This window comes from Pseudochaenichthys georgianus, chromosome 3 (assembly GCF_902827115.2).
Source record: "Pseudochaenichthys georgianus chromosome 3, fPseGeo1.2, whole genome shotgun sequence".
In the NCBI taxonomy this organism is placed as follows: domain Eukaryota; kingdom Metazoa; phylum Chordata; class Actinopteri; order Perciformes; family Channichthyidae; genus Pseudochaenichthys; species Pseudochaenichthys georgianus.
In genome coordinates, this window is record NC_047505.1 from 27,434,646 (window position 1) to 27,452,762 (window position 18,117).

An 18,117-nucleotide genomic window follows, 5' to 3' on the forward strand; every position below is an offset into this window, starting at 1 on the left:
TTCTGTATTACATTTAGTTTTGTGCATTTTATGTGTAAATATTGATGGGTTTTTCTGTCCTTGATGGTGTTTCTGAATTTGTTCTTGTCACTGACATGTAAAAGTAATTTATTTGAATGGTTGAAAATATGAATCATCCGTGTATCTGAAACGTGTTTGTGGTGTAACTGTGAAATAAAAAAATGAAAAGGAATTTATTATTGATCAATGTTCCCATGTATGTCCAGTCAAATGTAAATACAAGGGAATTAAAAACAGTAAAGTGATATCAATATCTTAATAATGTGAACAGCTGAAACATGCAGTAAAGACATAGGTCAATGGCAACTCTCCCCAAGGGCAAAGTTCGATGACGCTTTTTAAATGCGTCTCATGTAAGATGTTGAAGAAAATACATTCTACACAGATGCGTTTTGAGCTGAATTCTAACATTTCGGAGGTGTGTGGTACAGTGGGTTGCACGCTGGTGTTCGGATCAGGGGGTCACAGGTTCAAACCCCACTGCAGCCAGCATGTCGATGTGTCCCTGAGACACTTCACCCCAAATTGCTCCTGTGCGGATTGCCCACAGTATTGAGTATGTAAGTCGCTTTGGATAAAAGCGTCTAACAAGTCACATGTCATGTAATTTCAATTGTTTAGCAGGTATAATATAAGTGTCAACTTCTGCTAAAGTAAGAAAAAGATGATCAACAATGACATTAGGATTAATCCGCTGGGGTTCATAAAGGCCAAAGCTTCAAAGGGGTAGCGGGCCTTCTTGATTTAAAGGGGCATAAGACAACCTAACATTTGTTTTCAATATTGTATTTGTTATTATGAAGAAAACTAAATACATTATTAATTTAGGTATCAAATCTCAAAGAAATACCATAAAGGTCTCCTTAAATCTCACCTGCAGAACATGTGTCCATGTTCTTATTGACATGCAACATACTAGAGGAAAGGTTATCTCTTCTGTTCACATCTCTTTCAACTGCTTCCTATTTGTTGCCTCTGGTAGCAAAAGTCATTCCCAGTTCACTGTCTTATTTATTACCAAGGCTCTCAGATATTAATTACTCGAAGGAGTTTACTGATAGCCAAATAATTAAGTTAATGAAGAGGAAGTAAAGCAATCAAAAGCCTGATGGTGATGTCACACAGGCCCATTTTAATTTCCAAGAGCAACAGCATGATGAGTGTGTGTAACTGCGGCGGGGCGTTTTAATGGCCACCCTTGTAAGGGTGGTGATTAAAGAGCAGATTGGAGGACATGCAGTATGGTGTCATTTAGCCCCTTTTCAGACCACAGTCACATGTTTATATAGTGATTAAATACACTCTTAACTAGCTGGACACACACACACACACACACACACACACACACACACACACACACACACACACACACACACACACACCCCTCTTGTGGAAAAAACAAAAACTGTGCAGTGATTGGAAGTGCCTTTACACACTGATGGGACTTTTAATGAAGACTTAACAGGCAGAAGCTTGTGTTTTCTGACAAACACTGATAACAAATCTCTGTTTTATCATGTGCAATATTAGTTTTCAGAAAGGTTTTTGTGCAGTTTATGGGAAGGTTAATGCAAATATATTTGTGTATCCCCAAATCACACAAATTAGTCTTAGCATATATTTATTGAGACAACGTCACACATTTGTATGTGATATGGTGGTAACATTTGTGACCCCTAAGATTCTATGATATAAGGGGATACATTCTAGGAAAACCATGAGGGTCCAATAATTGGTAACAGCCATCAGAGTAAAGCATGCAAAAAATATCATTTTGCCAAAGCCTGTGTCTTTTTATTAAATGTTTCACTGTCTATCGAATCACTCAGCTCACCCCTGAGATGTCAAACACATTTACCAGAAACTCCCTTTTTTTGCATGTGATTTTAAACATATTTTCAGTGGCAGTGCATTTGCCTGAAAATGAAATTCACAGGCTTGAAACAAATGAAGATAGGAACCTCAGGTAGTGCATCAGAAACAATGGTAAATTAAGAAACATTTATAAATGCTCTGGAGCTATTTGCAGTTTAATATATCTACACAGGAATTTAAGTGACTTCAGAGCTTTAACCATGCCTGTGAAAGGCCTGAGATGTAGCAGCAACAAAGAAAACACGTTCAATTCATAAAATCAGCACTTCCCTCTTTCAAAGTCATTTAAGTTAAACATGTAACTGGAAACTTCCAGTTACATGTTTAACTTAAATGACTTTGAAAGAGTTTTCGTTTAACTTTTTTAGAATTGATTTAATAGCGTGAGTAGAATACATAACAAGCTTGCATTCTGAACCTCCATCAAGTGCAGTTCTTAATTTGGCTGATGAAAAATCATGGGAATCAATAGGTGCTCATTTAGTTGTGTGACTTGTCAGCTGCATGACAAATGCCATCTGGCCTGTTTTATGACACAAGCCCTTCTGACACAGTAAAAAAATCACAGCTAATTGATAAGGCAGTGCAGCAATATATGGAGGTCATTGATTACGTTTCTCTCCTAATTTAATCGGAAAACACCAGCCATGTTGATTAAAAATTCCCTGCGTAAATTACAGTTACTGCTGATAATGCTGTCAGTTTTCTCAAGAGCCAGCCCAACTAAAGTGCTGACGGCCTTCCTGCCTCTTTCCTTTTTACCCGATAATGCATAGTGAAGCCTGTGTCTTCTATTAAAAATGTTTCACTGTCTATTGAATCACTCAGCTCGCCCCTGAGAATGTCAAACACACAGCGTTTACCAGAAACTCCCATTTTCATAGTTAGACAAATAAATGAAGATCTTTTTTGCTTTGTTGGATCATAAATCAAAGAGCCCTTAAACATATTTACACCCTGTAGTTTAATCAATCAGCAAAATGGCGGCCTCATTACGTAAATATGAACAGATTGTGCGATCTTTTAACGTAATCACACGTATTGGTGCAGGTTTCCCGGGCCCTGTCCTGTCACTTAACTAATGGCCGAGAAAAGGAGTGAGTGACGTGGCCCAATAAATTCACATCTGTCCGACTTAAAACGCTGTTCCAAAGCAGCAAAAATGCACCGTGTTTTGCCAATAAAGTTTATTGTTGCAGGAAATGTATGTTACAGGTGTTTTACCAATTACAGCCGACATAAGTGATGATGTTCGTGGCCCTGCTTGGTGACAATGTAACCTTCAGTTGCGCTGATCAGCAAAAAAAATTAACCAGCATCAACCAAAAATAAATCACACATAAGCTTCGTTTTTGTATTGCTTATCAATCAATAGATGTGCAAATAAACAATGAACATAGGCTTCTGAAGATTTGTTGTATTTATATTGGTTTTCATACCATCACTGTTAAATGATTTAATAAATAAATAGAACATTCTTTATTTATCATACAATAGTTACAGAGAAGCATTTGTTGACATGGTTTTCCATGTCAACAAATGCTTCTCCACAATCAGGTTTAAGGCTCCGTCCAACAATGCTCAATAAATAAGAGAAAAATACTAAGAAGATCACACAAGTAAAACATAAAATAATCTTAACGTACTAGTTCAGGTTAGGCTAGGTTACATAGGCAATTTTTAAAGAAGAATAGACGGTGTGCAGTGACTCACAAGTCCAGGCACAGCAGCGTTGCATAATAAAACATAAAATAATGACTGCTTTCCTCCATACATGTGCATGAGCAAGGTCCATGACTGCCCTCTGGTGGCAAGACAAAAGAAGACACCGCGTCTGATCTCACTCGCTTTAGACTTTTTTAAAGCTTCCTCAAATATAAGTGACCAATTATTTTTGTAAAGTGTGAAAAACAAATATCTGTGAAAGACATATTCATAATTCATAAGCCTCCCATTTTTTCCCCTTAAACTGTGGGTTTTCTCTGGAAGTTTTTCCTTGTACGATGTGAGGGTCTAAGGATAGAGGGTGTCGTTTTTCTCATACTGATATTCTGAACAATCTGTGCTATTGTATTAGCTGTAAAGTGTCTCTACTGTAGGCTATTTTTATTATATGTACAGCACTTTGGCTCGAACAAAAATCGTTTATAAATGTGCTATATAAATAAAACTTGATTTGATTTGATTTGAAGTATAAGTAACACAACAAGTGCATGTTTAGCTTTTTGGGCATGGATTATTAGATTTTTTACATGTGGGACATTTCCTCCAATTCTGGAATGACCCATATATATTTACCCTTTGACATACTATAAATACATTACATTACTTATCGTAATTGTTGTACTTTCGGTTGAAAATGCGCATTTTCTGCGCAGTGTAGCCATTTTGGGTGCGCTTGTTTGTAATGGGCGGGGCCGTCCTTCGCAGTTTTGAAGCACATGATGAGGCAATGAAAACCGTGTAGATTTGTCTCATCCTACACAAAACTTATTTTGTAGTTATTCTTGTTACACAGAGTGGAGACTGAGCTGAACCCTCTCTATACCACACACACACTGCAGACTGGCAACGTGAATCTAACATGGACTCCTCAGAGCTTGGTAAGACTTTCTGTTTAAAACTGAACAAATTAAGAAGTTTTTATCTGCGACATGCAGGCTGCTAGCACTCTGGCTAACACTAGCCAACGTGGCCTGCTTTATATCGTTATAACCTACTTGTTTTCCTCTTTTGTGTCCGTCATAATGCTTGCCTTTAAGTTATGTTTGGTAAGTATCCTCTTTATCTGTCCTTACAGCACTTTTGAGTGTGTCAGACAAAACTGGACTGGTGGACTTTGCCAAAAGGCTGGTGGATGTTGGACTGTCTCTGGTCGCCTCAGGGGGCACAGCCAAAGCCCTGCGAGAGGCTGGCCTGGCTGTCAGGTGGGTACTCGAGTAGTCCTTAAAATAATACACTAGTGTGTTTTCCCCAAATTCACATATATCAGTTCTGTCCCTCTGTAACCTGTGTGTGCCTCTGCTGTGTGTCAGGGATGTGTCTGAGCTGACTGGACATCCAGAGATGCTGGGGGGCAGAGTGAAGACCCTGCACCCCGCTGTGCATGGGGCATCCTGGCCAGGAAAACCCCCTCTGACACCGCAGACATGGAGAAGCTCGGCTACAGCCTGGTCAGGTGAGAGAAGTCCAGCAACAAAGTCTAAATCATAAACTCACACCTATCACTGACATTAGATATTTTATTATAGTCTCAGGTTTAAAATAGCATAATGGATATATTTGGGGAGAAAAGGTAGGATTTAGAAACATTTTCTACAAAGCTCAGTTTAACCAAAGAGCATGCACGGCCTGTGGCAGATCATAAACTAATATAATTAGAATAAAGACTTGTGTTGTCTCATTAGGAAGCATGTGTAGTTCATTTAGCCTCCGGGTTACTAGAAACGTGCTGCTCCTGCTTTCAAGCTAGTCCTGTGACTCTCATGTGATTACCACTGAAATGTGATTAAATCAGACTTTACAGATTTGGTATTTGGGGAATTCATCCATTTCATTTCATTTCAAACCTTTATTTATACAGATAAAATCCCATTGAGATCATTGATCTCTTTTCCAAGGGAGACCTGTTCAAGTAGTTCCACATGAAACATAAAAGCATAAACAGAACAACAAAAGGACATCATACAGCATCATTTACATAATTATCCACACAAACAGGTACCAATAGCTTCTGATTGACTAGCATCCAACCGAGCTTTAAAAACATTTAGTGGCACCAGATTGTTCAGTTTCCATTTAATTTGCAGACTATTCCAAGACAGAGGAGCTGCGCATCTAAAAGCTGTCTTCCCTAAGACAGTCCTAGCAGTTGGCACATTTAATAAAACCACAGCATTCGATCTCAGGCAGTAGCCACTTACAATTCTCCGAGAGATCAGGGAGCAGATATAAGATGGAAGTTTCCCTAACATGGCTTTGTATATAAAAATGTACCAGTGACTGAGCCTCCGTACAGTTAGTGAAAGCAAACCAGCCCTTGCATACAGGGTACAGTGATGGGTTAATGCTTTACAGTTTGTCACAAATCTCAGTGCACTGTGATACGCAGCATCTAACTTGACCAGGCAATTGGCAGGTGCATTCATATAGACCAGATCCCCATAGTCCAGCACAGGTAAAAAGGTCACAGTGACTAGCCTTTTCCTGGCCTCAAGCGAGAAACAGGACTTGTTCCTGAAAAAGAAACCTAGCCTAACCCTCAGTTTTTTTAGCAGGTTATTGACATGAAGTTTAAAAGAGAGACAATCATCAAGCCAGATACCAAGGTATTTGTAACAGGCAACAACTTCAAGTTTTGTTCCTTGCGTAGTTACAATATCTAAAACAGGCTCTGGTGTCTTTTTTGCTTTTGAAAAGAGCATTACCTTGGTTTTATCCACAATTAAAAGAAGCTTTAATTCAGAGAACTGAGTCTGAATAGTGTTAAAAACAGCCTGTAATTTAACAACAGCCTCCTTAATGGAGGGACCTGCACAATACATCACAGTATCATCCGCATAAAAATGTAAAGTAGCTTCCTCCACATTATCACCTACACTGTTAATATATATGGAGAATAAAAGTGGTCCTAAAACAGAACCTTGTGGTACACCATTAGAAATGTTTAACCATTCAGAAGACAGTCCATCAAAATGAACACATTGGGACCTTTCAGAGAGGTAGTTCACAAACCACCCCACTGCAAGGCTGGATAGGCCAATACTGAGTAGCCTCTGCTTTAAGATGAGATGATCAACGGTGTCAAATGCTTTGGAAAGGTCAATAAACAGAGCTGCACAACTCTGCTTATTATCTAAAATACTAGTAATGTCATTCACCACTTTCATTGTGGCAGTGATGGTGCTGTGTTTCTTTCTGAATCCTGACTGATGTTTAGACAGGATATCATTTGTACATTAAAAAACTCCTTTACCTGTTCACTCACTAGGCGTTCAAGAACCTTAGCCAGAACTGACTATTTAGAGATTGGCCTATAGTTATTTAAAATAGTTGCCTCCCCTCCTTTCAGTAAAGGCAAGACATAAGCAGACTTCCATACTTTTGGAATTGCATTTGTGCTGAGGGAGAGGTTAAAAAGAGAAGTAAGAGGTGGAGCAATAAAGTCTGCAGCTGTCTTTAAAAAGAAAGGTTCTAAGTTGTCCGGGCCAGCCGGTTTCCTAGGATCTAACTTGGTTAAAGCTTCATGAACAACATTGACAGTAAAAGGAGTAAAACTGAAAGGGTTTTCCAGACCACGTTGTTCAGAATCACAGACTGTGGTGTTTACAGAAGCAGAGTTAGTCACAGAATCAAACAGAGAACCACAGGACACAAAATGCTCATTAAAGCAATTTAGCATAGTGGCCCTGTCCGATATAGTGCCAGATGCTGTGGTAAGTCACGGAGGTAGCTCATTACGGATCTCACCGGTTGATATCGATTTTATTGCTTTCCAAAATTTCCTAGGATTATTTAGGTTTTCTGTGGTAACTGACAAATAGTACTTCGACTTTGCACTTTTGACATTTGAAGTGGAGCTATTCCTTAGCTGCCTAAAACGCAGCCATTCTATCTCTGAGCCTGATTTCCTAGCCTTTGCCCAGGCCTTGGCTGAAGTCGAATAGTCCATTTAGCTTAGGAACCTTCCTAAAGGAGTGAAATGACCCGGAAGTCCGTCAGTGGCAGCCATGATAAGTGCCGTTCGAATTCTCTAGAATGATGAGAATGATAGGAAAGGAGGTTTCAAACTTCCTTTATAACCTCCTTTAGCTTAGGAACCAATGGACCTCCCTAAGCGAACATGCTGCCCCACAATGCCTTGCAGCCGCAGCATTTGCCGTCACTCAACAGTCGGCCGTTCACGGAAACAACCGATTATGACCGAGAAATGATATCATGAAAGTTACGGTGCTTATTAAGCATTTTAAAACATAGGTGGTAAGTTGCCAAAGTGCTTTGTTCTAAAGGTTCATCAGTATTATACTCAAAAAGAGAAATATGAACGTTAGTTTTTACTGAAATGATCAAATTAAGTCAACATCTCGCAGTCTTTACTGAGCTGTGTGGGGTTTGTTCAACTTTTAAAAGATGTTTGAATGGTGATATACACAGTGATAGATGTTAAGGACTAACGTTTATAATAAATACATCTGTATTTATTTTAAGATCTTTTCATAGTTCATACAATCTTTGGGATCATTAGTAGGCTATTCATGTGGACCGGAGGGAGAGGGCGACGAGCATAAGTTTCACTTTCCTTTTTTATTTCAATTCCAACTTTGGTCATGAAGAATCTGTTTCTCTGTTGTCCCCGTTCATAAAGCAAAGCAGCAGCATCAGAGCACGGTGCAGAGTCTCTAGATGAGTTCACAGCAGTCCCTCGTTCTTATTAAACATCCATGTTGTAGTCCGCTGTATAGAAAACTGTAGTTTCCATGGTTTCCCCACAGCAGCAGACGCACATTCAGGACGTCCGCTGGCGCATCATAAACACATCGGATAGTGAAAGTGCATTCGGATTCTCTAAAGCACCGCAGTCTCTTCTCCTAAGTCATTTTGAATTCTCCTATCCACTATCCCTTAACCCCGTGACGTTTCACTCAGAGGTCAAGGAATAGGAGATAGGGTTAGAATTTAGGAGCTGATCTTTGGACTATTCGACTGCAGCCCACGTTTCTCTCATGAAGGAGACTAGACAGCTCAGCAGAAAACCAAGGATTGTCTCGTCCCTTTACTCTAAATGTACGCAGGGGTGCATGTCTATCAATGATCTCCATAAAACCAAGATAAAAATAAGACCATGCGGTTTCTACATCAGCACACAGATCGATTTTACCCCAATCAAACCCAAACAGATCATGCACAAAACCCTGCTCCACAAAATGTGTTATGTCTCTCTTGATGATAATGCGAGGTTTAACCTTTTGGACCTTAGTGTCCCTAATTGTGGCTACAACACAGTGATCGCTCAGATCATTTGCAAATACTCACACAGATGAATATTTATGGGGAACATTAGTTAAAATGAGATCAATTAGGGAGGATTTATTAGGGGACTTAATATTTGGGCGAGTAGGACTGTCCACAATCTGAGTAACATTCAATGAGATACAAAGGTTTTTAAAATCCTCTGACACTGCAGTTAACCAGTCCCAGTTAAAATCTCCAAGTAGGACTATTTCCTTGTAGTCTAGTTGTGATAAAAGATTTGCTAGTGAAGACAAGGAGTCTTTGAGAGCTGAGATGGGTCTGTAGCGGCCCACCACCATGACCCGTTGACCCTTTGCCACTTCTATATTTAAGGCTAAACATTCAAATTGCTTACTGATCGATTTGGAAACTAATGTGGATACATTGAACTTATTCTTAACATAAATTGCAACGCCACCACCTTTTTTAGGCCGGTCGGTACGATACACATTAAAACCATTTAAGGCAATGTCAGAGGCCAAAATAGACTTATTTAGCCATGTTTCAGATAAGACAATGACGTCAGCGTCAGTCGATTTTGCCCAGATACGGACAAAATCTAGTTTACCTAACAGACTGCGCACATTCAAGTGGATGAAACCCAACCCAGACCTAGCTTTAAAATCAGCAGGAGTAGCGATCTGACTATTACTACTGGGCGGACCAGGGTTAGGTTGTACATTTCCTGACAGTAATAACAACAAAGAAAACAGGCATATTTTCCTCTTAAATGACACACATACATTGTCATCTAATTTAGAAACACCGGAAAAGTCTGCGAGAGTGTGATTAGAGCTTAAGAAGCAGTCCTGAAGAACCATCATCGCAGGAAAATAAAAAAGACAAACATATTTTGTCGAGCAGATTGACTGTGACAAGGCAACCGGTAATTGTTTGAGCAACATATCCGAACCTTTGCAGGGGATGCCCACTGCAGGTGGCAGAACAGACCTGAATCCAGTAGTCTTCTCAGAATGACTAGAGATCTTCTCATAGTCCAAAACAGTTAACAGGCACAGCAGAATCCCGATATGGGCCATTTTCCCAGACCAGCAGAGCATCCAGATAGGCGTGCAAGCAGGCCCGAAATGTGGAGGCGCTCCGTTCTCCTCGCGATATCCCCGGTGCAGAACCTCCTCAGTAGGCCTACAGCAGGATAGGCGAAGCAGGACCAGCTCGAGGCGTAGAGGCGCTTCGGTCTCTCCGCGATATCCCCGTGGTAAAACGTCCTCGGCACCGTAGAGCACGACAGGTGGAGCAGGTGGATACAGGCCTCCGCTACAGCAGGTGTAAAGCAGGCCGCTGCCCCGAACGCGAAGCCGCTCCGGTCTCTCCGTTACGCCCCCCGGGGTAAAATCTCGCCAGGACAGCAGCACAGACAAGTGGAAGCAGGTCCCTGCCACAGCACAACTGGGCAGGTGGAAAAAGGGGGGCCCAAACAACAACGTGCAGCCGCTCCGTCTCTCCCGCGACTTCCCGGGAAAAAACCTCCCCACAACAGCACAGGTGCACAGGTAACCTCCTATCCACGCCGACGGAAGAGAGGCAGCCCTGCCCCTCACTTTCCACGCTCCGTGAGGCGGATGAGAAAAAGTGCTCCACTCGCGAAAATGCGCTCCGCTCCGCTCTGATCGACGAGTGTAGAGTGATAGGATGATAGAGGTGTAGTATACATTTGATTAGAAATCTGATAAACACACATATATATCTACTTCTTATCTTGACCAGTTGATAAATGAGGGGGAAGTTGAGTCAATCATCTGATTAGGATGAAAGATGATCCTTGATCAGTGTTGCTTAAACAACAGTCACACAAGTACAATAAAGAAAATATGTAGCATAGAAACACAGACAACAAATTTAAAAAAAATGTATGTACATTTTATTTTCAAATACCCCCCGTATTTAAAAGTAAAGCTCTCAATGAATTCTTTCTGGAGGCCTTGAGCATAAACAGACTTTTAAAGCTAGGATTACAATGTAGTTCAATTTTTTATTATTTCTTTAATTCATAGATGTTTAATTAGGAGTATGACATTCATTCTGTGTTGTTCTTTTAAAGAGTGGTGGTGTGCAACCTCTACCCCTTTGTGAAGACGGTCTCTAACCCGAGTGTGACAGTGGACGATGCCGTGGAGCAGATCGATATCGGTGAGTGTGCAGAGTAGACTGTGTGCATGTAGTCAATTACCTGAATATAAGTGCATCACTTTCCATTAAAAACATAGTTATTTAGCTTGTGCATAAACAAGTGTTTCTTCCTTCCCAGGTGGAGTAACTCTGTTAAGAGCGGCGGCAAAGAATCACGCTCGCGTCGCTATCGTGTGTGATCCTGCTGACTACCTGCTGGTTGCCAAGGAGATGGAGAGCTCAGGAGACAAAGATACAACCCTGGAAACCCGCAGGACTCTGGCCCTAAAAGTAACGCCACTTTAGTTATTTTCCCAACATTTAATTTGGATATATACGAACTAGGATATTTCGGGGTAGATTATCTGTATTATGTTTAATACAATGACACAATTGTAATACACTTCTGGAGCACATTTTATAAACCTCGTTTCCAATCAAACTTCAATATTTGACGAGAGCTCTTTTTTATTTAAACTGTTTAATGTCTCACTATCAGCCTTTCTTGATCCTTTAACTACTTCTACGTAAAACATCTGTTCATCCCGCTCATCACTGCTCAGTAGGGATGTTAAGATTTGCATCGGTGCACTGGCATAAACGTTCAAGATGCGAGTGCACCGGTTGAAAGAGTGCACATCGGCTACAGTTTGGGTTGAACTCGCGATGCATCGATTGTAGCGTCTTTGCATCGGTAAAAAAACTATTCATTCATATAATATCCTGTCAGCACTCAGCAGAGACGATCTTTGCTTCGCACTACGGAGGCCGAGAGTCTCAGTTATCAACACACATGGAGGTCGAAGAGAAAGAGAAACACAGCGCACCCGAAAAATACCTACAAATCCAACGTTTGGCAAACACTCGGATTTTTCAAGAAAGAACGGTCAACTTGAAAAATCGCTCGCAAATTGTTAACGATGCCGAGCCGCTTTAAAGTACACAAGTAGTACGAGGAACTTAGAGACGCACATAAAGAGGCGACATGGGGTCTGCGGCTGAAAAGAGAAACCTGAAAGTTAGACATGAGTTAAGTCACTCAGTGAGGTGTTCTGTCGGAGAGAGTGGTGTTTAGTTTACAGCAGCCTGTGACTAGGGTTGGGTATCGTTTGAATTTCCACGATTCTGATTCTACTTTTCGATTCCGGTTCTTAACGGTTCTCAATTCCGATTCTTTGAGGGGCAGGGTAAACAAATTATAAATTGCTTCTTCCACCAAAAAAATTACATTTATTCGAGAAACTTTTACACAGGTTAGTTTAAAGTAATATTCACATTAATCAGTCAGTTTATATTCACTGCTATGTAACTGTAACCTGAGAACCACTGAAGCTACAACAGTGCAACTTTTAAAGAACAGTTCTTGTTGAGAAAAACAAGCATATCTGCCTTCTCAGGCATACCGGGAAGAAATGTTTGAACATTTTGAAGTAAAATGCTTCAATCTGGTGCACACGCAGAATTACTAGAGACTAGATCTAGGGGGTACAACTCTAAACACCCATATGAAAAAGATCGGTTACATTTTAATAATCACATAAGTAGGTGTGAGCATAACCAGTAACCTACCATAGCCAATAACAAAATACATGTAAGGCATTTTATTTTTGTTGTTCATTCATATCTTATTTTACTATTTATTATGCATATGTTTGTATCTCTCCAGTTTAAAACGATATGTCTGGTTTACTGTCCTATAGTATACATTGGAATGATTTCAAACCTGTTGTTATCCCAATAATTATAAAAGAGTGCCTTGGAAATATGTGTTTACATAAATTGTGATCAAAACGTTTGAGACCCACTGAGATAACTTAGACTAAAGTGAACTATCTAAACACTCAAAGATTCCTTTACCCTCACTGAGCTGAAGTTATCAGCCTCAGTCTGACTGGAGAGGACTCTTCTCCACAGCATTGGAGAAACATCTTCTTCTTCCGTTAGAGCAGCTAGCACCAGATGCTAATAACAACAGAGCCCCTCCCTTTCTCCCTCGCTCACTCGCACTTTGGCTGTGAGCTGCGGGCGCCAGATAAGCCAACATCCCCCATTTTAATCACTGGCAGCGCCCATTGTACAGGGCGAATGAAACGTGTAACCGGGATGAAAAGGGTGTTACATTTACTTAATTATGAATGTTGTTACATCAAGGCCGAAAACTAGGATGAGCACCAACGGTCAAAACATTTTGTTTCCCTCCCAGAGCTGTCAGCGCAGCGCCTCCACAGATCTGGCGCCCTAGGCGAACATCTATAACGCCAGTGCGATGGGCTGGCCCTGGTCTCAGGTTACACTGTAGGAAGTGTAGGTACAACGCTACATTTCCCGCCCCGCTGCAGTCATGCAGTAGGCTACGGAGAGCGCGAGAAACATTTCCTCAGGCATCTTAAAGCGGAACCGAAATTCACATTTCTAAATGATGCCGTTGGAATCGAAATGTTGGAAACGGTTTCCGAACCGGAACCGGTTTCCAACATTTCACCTCTGGATGAGTGTTAAGCACATCAGGCTGGCAGCTGTATGGGCATTGCACCATGGTAGCTGTTATTTGCATTGTTAATCATGGGCAATGCATCCTTAAATTGTTCAACTGTGATGTGTTATACAATTGTACTGTACTCTGGAGAGGTGTTTAAGGTAAAAAAGAAACAGCCCGTGATGGGATGCGCAGTAACTAGTAGAGAGAACCAAATATGTAAAGCACTTTTTTGTTAATGTATGATTGCTGCATATAGGGAAATAAAACAAAAATCCTCTGTCGTACCATATTGAAGTATCATTATTTTGCATCGTGTTGAATCGGCATCGTAGCGCATAATGTTGAATCAAATCGTATCGAACTGTATCGCAACAGGGGTGTGAATCGTATCGTATCGCCTGGTGTTTCAAATGTATTGTTAATGTATCGTATCGTGGCAACGTATCGAGATGCGCATCGCATCGGCCTCAGTGATGGAGATGCACATCCCTACTGTTCAGACTTGTGTTGAATCCTGCTTTTGGCTCAATAATGATTGAGCAGGTTTCAAAGTGATGACATAATATGCTGATTAAACATTGAGGTTTCTGAGGCAAAAGTCAAATAACTGATTTCAGATAAGGTATTTGTTTTTCCCCTGTATTCATTTAGGTTGATTATGTTGAGGTTCAGTCAAAGTCCAGTCCAGTGAAGGATTTCTGTTTTAAGTGTTGAAATATTGTTTACAGATTTAACATCAGGACCAACTGGAACTTATGGCTAAACACAAAAACAGATCAGTTTGTTAAGGTCACAAATTATTTACTGCTTTGCTTTGGGATACCGATATAAACAGCGCAGAAATGGTCTTAAAAAATATATAGGAATTTTGACCTTCAATTCTTTGGATACATTGTATCTCGATGCCTTTACGAAATAACTGCATTTGGTACAAAACAAAAGATGATGTGTTTTCATATATTTGGTTCATCATCAGTGTGTTTGTTCTCTGCTCTTCAGGCCTTCACACACACAGCTCAGTATGACGAGGCCATATCTGACTACTTTCGTGGACAGTACAGCCGTGGTGTTTCACAGCTGCCTCTTCGCTACGGCATGAACCCCCACCAAGCCCCGGCCCAGCTCTACAACCCTGCGCCCAGCCCTCCCCCTCAAAGGTAAAGACCCCCCCCATCCCATCACAGCTGTCTCATCTGACCTGAAGCAGTCATTGTTTATAAGTTTGGCTTTAAAGTAGGAGTTTAACATTTTGGAAAATACACTTTTTTGCTTACTTTGAGTCAGATGAGAAGATACGATACTACACTTTGCTACAATACAATTACTTTTAATGGCAAACTTAAACTGTTTTTTTTATGGGACACTATACTAAGACCTTTTAACAATGGCCAACCTGTGTGGGGCAGTGAATCTAGAAGTACCAACAACTGCAGTTCATTGAATGGCCACTTGAGGCCTGCCTTTTTAAAAGAGTCTCCATACAAAAAAAGCCCAACTCTACAGCAGAAACCAACATGTTAACAGCCTCAAATAAAAACAGTTGTTGTCTATAGCTCATTTCGTGCCACTTTTTGCAAGAAACTAATAAGTGTAGATGACATATAAAGCAGGGAGTGATTTTGGAAGTAGTGTCCTCTCAACATCGCTGACCCCTAAAATACTGGAAACTACTGATGTAAATTAACATATTTCTAGCTCCAGCATTTTACATGTATTTTATACTGATATAATATAACATGCACTGTCCTGATCAAACAAGTAAAAATAACCTTGTCAAAAAAAGTTCTGACAAAAAAGAACCTAGCCTTGACATCATTAATTTCCCCCCCTCTTAGTGGTCAACGGTTCCCCCGGCTTCATCAACCTGTGTGACGCTCTGAACGCCTGGCAGCTGGTCAGAGAGCTGAAGAGCGCCCTCGGCATGGCTGCTGCCGCCTCCTTCAAACATGTCAGCCCTGCTGGTGAGAAAAGACACGCAGATTCATTCCCCAGGGTATAAATATGGAGCTGAAATGTAGTTCCTTATATTAAATGACTCTTCGTGTTTTTTCTGAAGGCGCTGCCGTGGGAGTTCCTCTGAGTGAGGAGGAGGCCAAGGTGTGCATGGTGCACGACATGCTGAAGGACCTCTCCCCCCTCGCCACGGCCTACGCCCGGGCCAGGGGCTCCGACAGAATGTCTTCTTTTGGAGACTTCATCGCTGTGTCCGATGTTTGCGATGTTCCCACTGCCAAGATCATATCAAGAGAGGTAAAATAATATGTAAGAAAGAAAAGACAAATAATCTGTTTTATTGCTGCAACATTGCTTTGATGATTCATAAATGTGCTCTCAGGTGTCTGATGGTATCATCGCTCCTGGTTATGATGAGGAGGCACTTAAGATCCTCTGCAAGAAGAAGAATGGCAACTACTGTGTGCTTCAGGTGAGAGTTTTTTATCATCATCATCATGTTTCAATAATGATATTAGAATGAGGGTTAAGGTAAATGTTCCTTTTTAACAATGTGTGCCTTAATCCCAGATGGATCCAGAGTATGCGCCGGATGAGGCGGAGGTCAGAGTGCTGTTTGGTCTCTATCTCAAACAGAAGAGGAATGGAGCGATGATCGATAAGGAGTTCTTCAGCAACGTTGTTTCCAAGGGCTCGGTGAGTCACTGTAGTGTCCTTTTTTTAAATAACAATTTTATTGTTTACACAATCTCATCAAAGTGTTTACCTTTCTGAAGCTCTCAGAGGGAGCTGTGCGGGACCTGGCTGTGGCCACCATCGCTGTCAAGTACACTCAGTCCAACTCTGTCTGCTACGCTAAAGACGGACAGGTAAGAACAGGCAGATAAAGGGAGGAGAGAGAGGAATCCGGATGAGAGCTACACTTTATCCTCTACTGTTCTACAGGTTGTTGGTATTGGGAGCAGGGCAGCAGTCCCGTATCCACTGCACCCGTCTGGCAGGGGACAAAGCTGATAACTGGTGGCTGAGACACCACCCTCAGGTCCTGAACATGAAGTTCCGCAGCGGTGTGTGAATGCGAGTGGAGATTGCCAACGCAATCGACCAGTATGTCAGCGACACCATTGGAGAGGTAGTGGGTCACAACAGGCAACAAACACTTTGAGGATAAAGCAGTAGTTGAGTTGTACTGTTGTGGTAGGAAGATAATTCCAGCAATACCTGCAATCATTTCTTACTGCCAGCTCTGTCTACTGATCTGCCTCGGCCCGCGGCAGATCATTGGACTTGCTTTTTACAGAGCCACGGCTTCCACAGACGAAATATTTGTATATATTTATTGTCAAAGCATTTAATGTATTCATTGCTATCGGGATGTTAAGAGCATTCCATGGAATATAACAGTGAATTACCTACCCTACCTTTAAGTATACACATTTCTCAGTGACTGGTCATTCTTATCAGGTTTGATTTAGCTCAAAACAGAGCTATAGCAACTTAGCTATGGCTGCATTACATCTGACTTGAATACATTTTGTTTAAACTGCTTCCACAGTGGCCGTCAAGCACACACAGTCCACATGTAATGTTTGAGACATTGAGAGTAACTGAAAGGTCCCGTATTGTGTGTTGACAGGGCCCAGACTTGGACGTTTGGAAGTCGAAGTTTGAAGAGGTGCCTGAGCCTCTGTCAGAGACTGAGAAGAAGAACTGGATCAGCTCCCTGCAGGCTGTGGCTGTCAGCTCTGACGCCTTCTTCCCCTTCAGAGATAACATAGATCGTGCCAAACGGGTAAATATAACATCTTTCACATAGGCATGAGTTGTATTGCATGGGAATGGCCTGCAGACACCTGTTTAAGTCTTACCTTATGGGAACACTTTCAACTTTGAAAATATAACTTTACTAACGTTACTTCCCTGTCTGTGTAGAGTGGTGTTGGGTTCATCGCAGCTCCAGCGGGCTCTGCTGCTGATCAGGTTGTGATTGATGCCTGCAACGAGCAGGGCATCACTCTGGTGCACACCAACCTGCGGCTCTTCCACCACTGAGCGCCTCAGCACTTCTTAGTGTGCTCTCCAAACTCAACTAACGGTTTGCATCATTGGAGCCAACATATTGTCCTAACACTGCTGATACTTAAAAGCATTCCTTAGTCACAATGCACTGTTTTGTAACAAATTAAAAACATTCCTTACTTTTGTTTCTAACATAGATGCAGTGTACAGGTTCTAGGTCAATAATGTTTCACTGTGTAATAAACCGTTAATGGCAATTCATGAGTATGTTGTGTGTTTTTAGCCATGCTAGCACCACCACATTAGTTCAGATTAAAATATCTAAACAAGTATCTTTCTGTGATATTTTGTACAGGCAATAATGGTTAATGATGTTGGGGATCACCTGACTTTTCAGCTAGTTTGAACGGGCCCCATTATGATTTTTGGAGATTTCTCTATCGGTTGACCAATCACAACAGAGCTGGCCAGCTAACCAATCAGAGCAGAGTGGACTCTGGTTTCAGACAGATGGGGGAAAAGTGGTGCTGCAGCCCAGGCAGTATGAGAAAAATAAAGACCATTTCCCAGTGGAGGCACAAAATACAAACATGAACCTAAAAATGTGCATAACAGGGACACTTTAAGAT

At 41.3% G+C, this 18,117-nt stretch overlaps 1 protein-coding gene across 1 annotated transcript; it reads left to right on the top strand.

The window, feature by feature from the left end:
• The first annotated feature begins 4,318 nt into the window (after positions 1 to 4,318).
• Positions 4,319 to 17,745, top strand: atic (5-aminoimidazole-4-carboxamide ribonucleotide formyltransferase/IMP cyclohydrolase). The gene is given in 17 exon segments (XM_034076036.2): positions 4,319 to 4,499; positions 4,697 to 4,823; positions 4,932 to 5,002; positions 5,005 to 5,074; positions 10,970 to 11,058; positions 11,177 to 11,328; positions 14,516 to 14,644; positions 14,646 to 14,673; positions 15,352 to 15,477; positions 15,573 to 15,766; positions 15,852 to 15,941; positions 16,040 to 16,165; positions 16,246 to 16,338; positions 16,415 to 16,426; positions 16,428 to 16,601; positions 17,106 to 17,261; positions 17,402 to 17,745. Coding segments are annotated over 17 exon segments (1,776 nt in total). The 5' UTR covers positions 4,319 to 4,480; the 3' UTR covers positions 17,522 to 17,745.
• Positions 17,746 to 18,117: the final 372 nt, after the last annotated feature.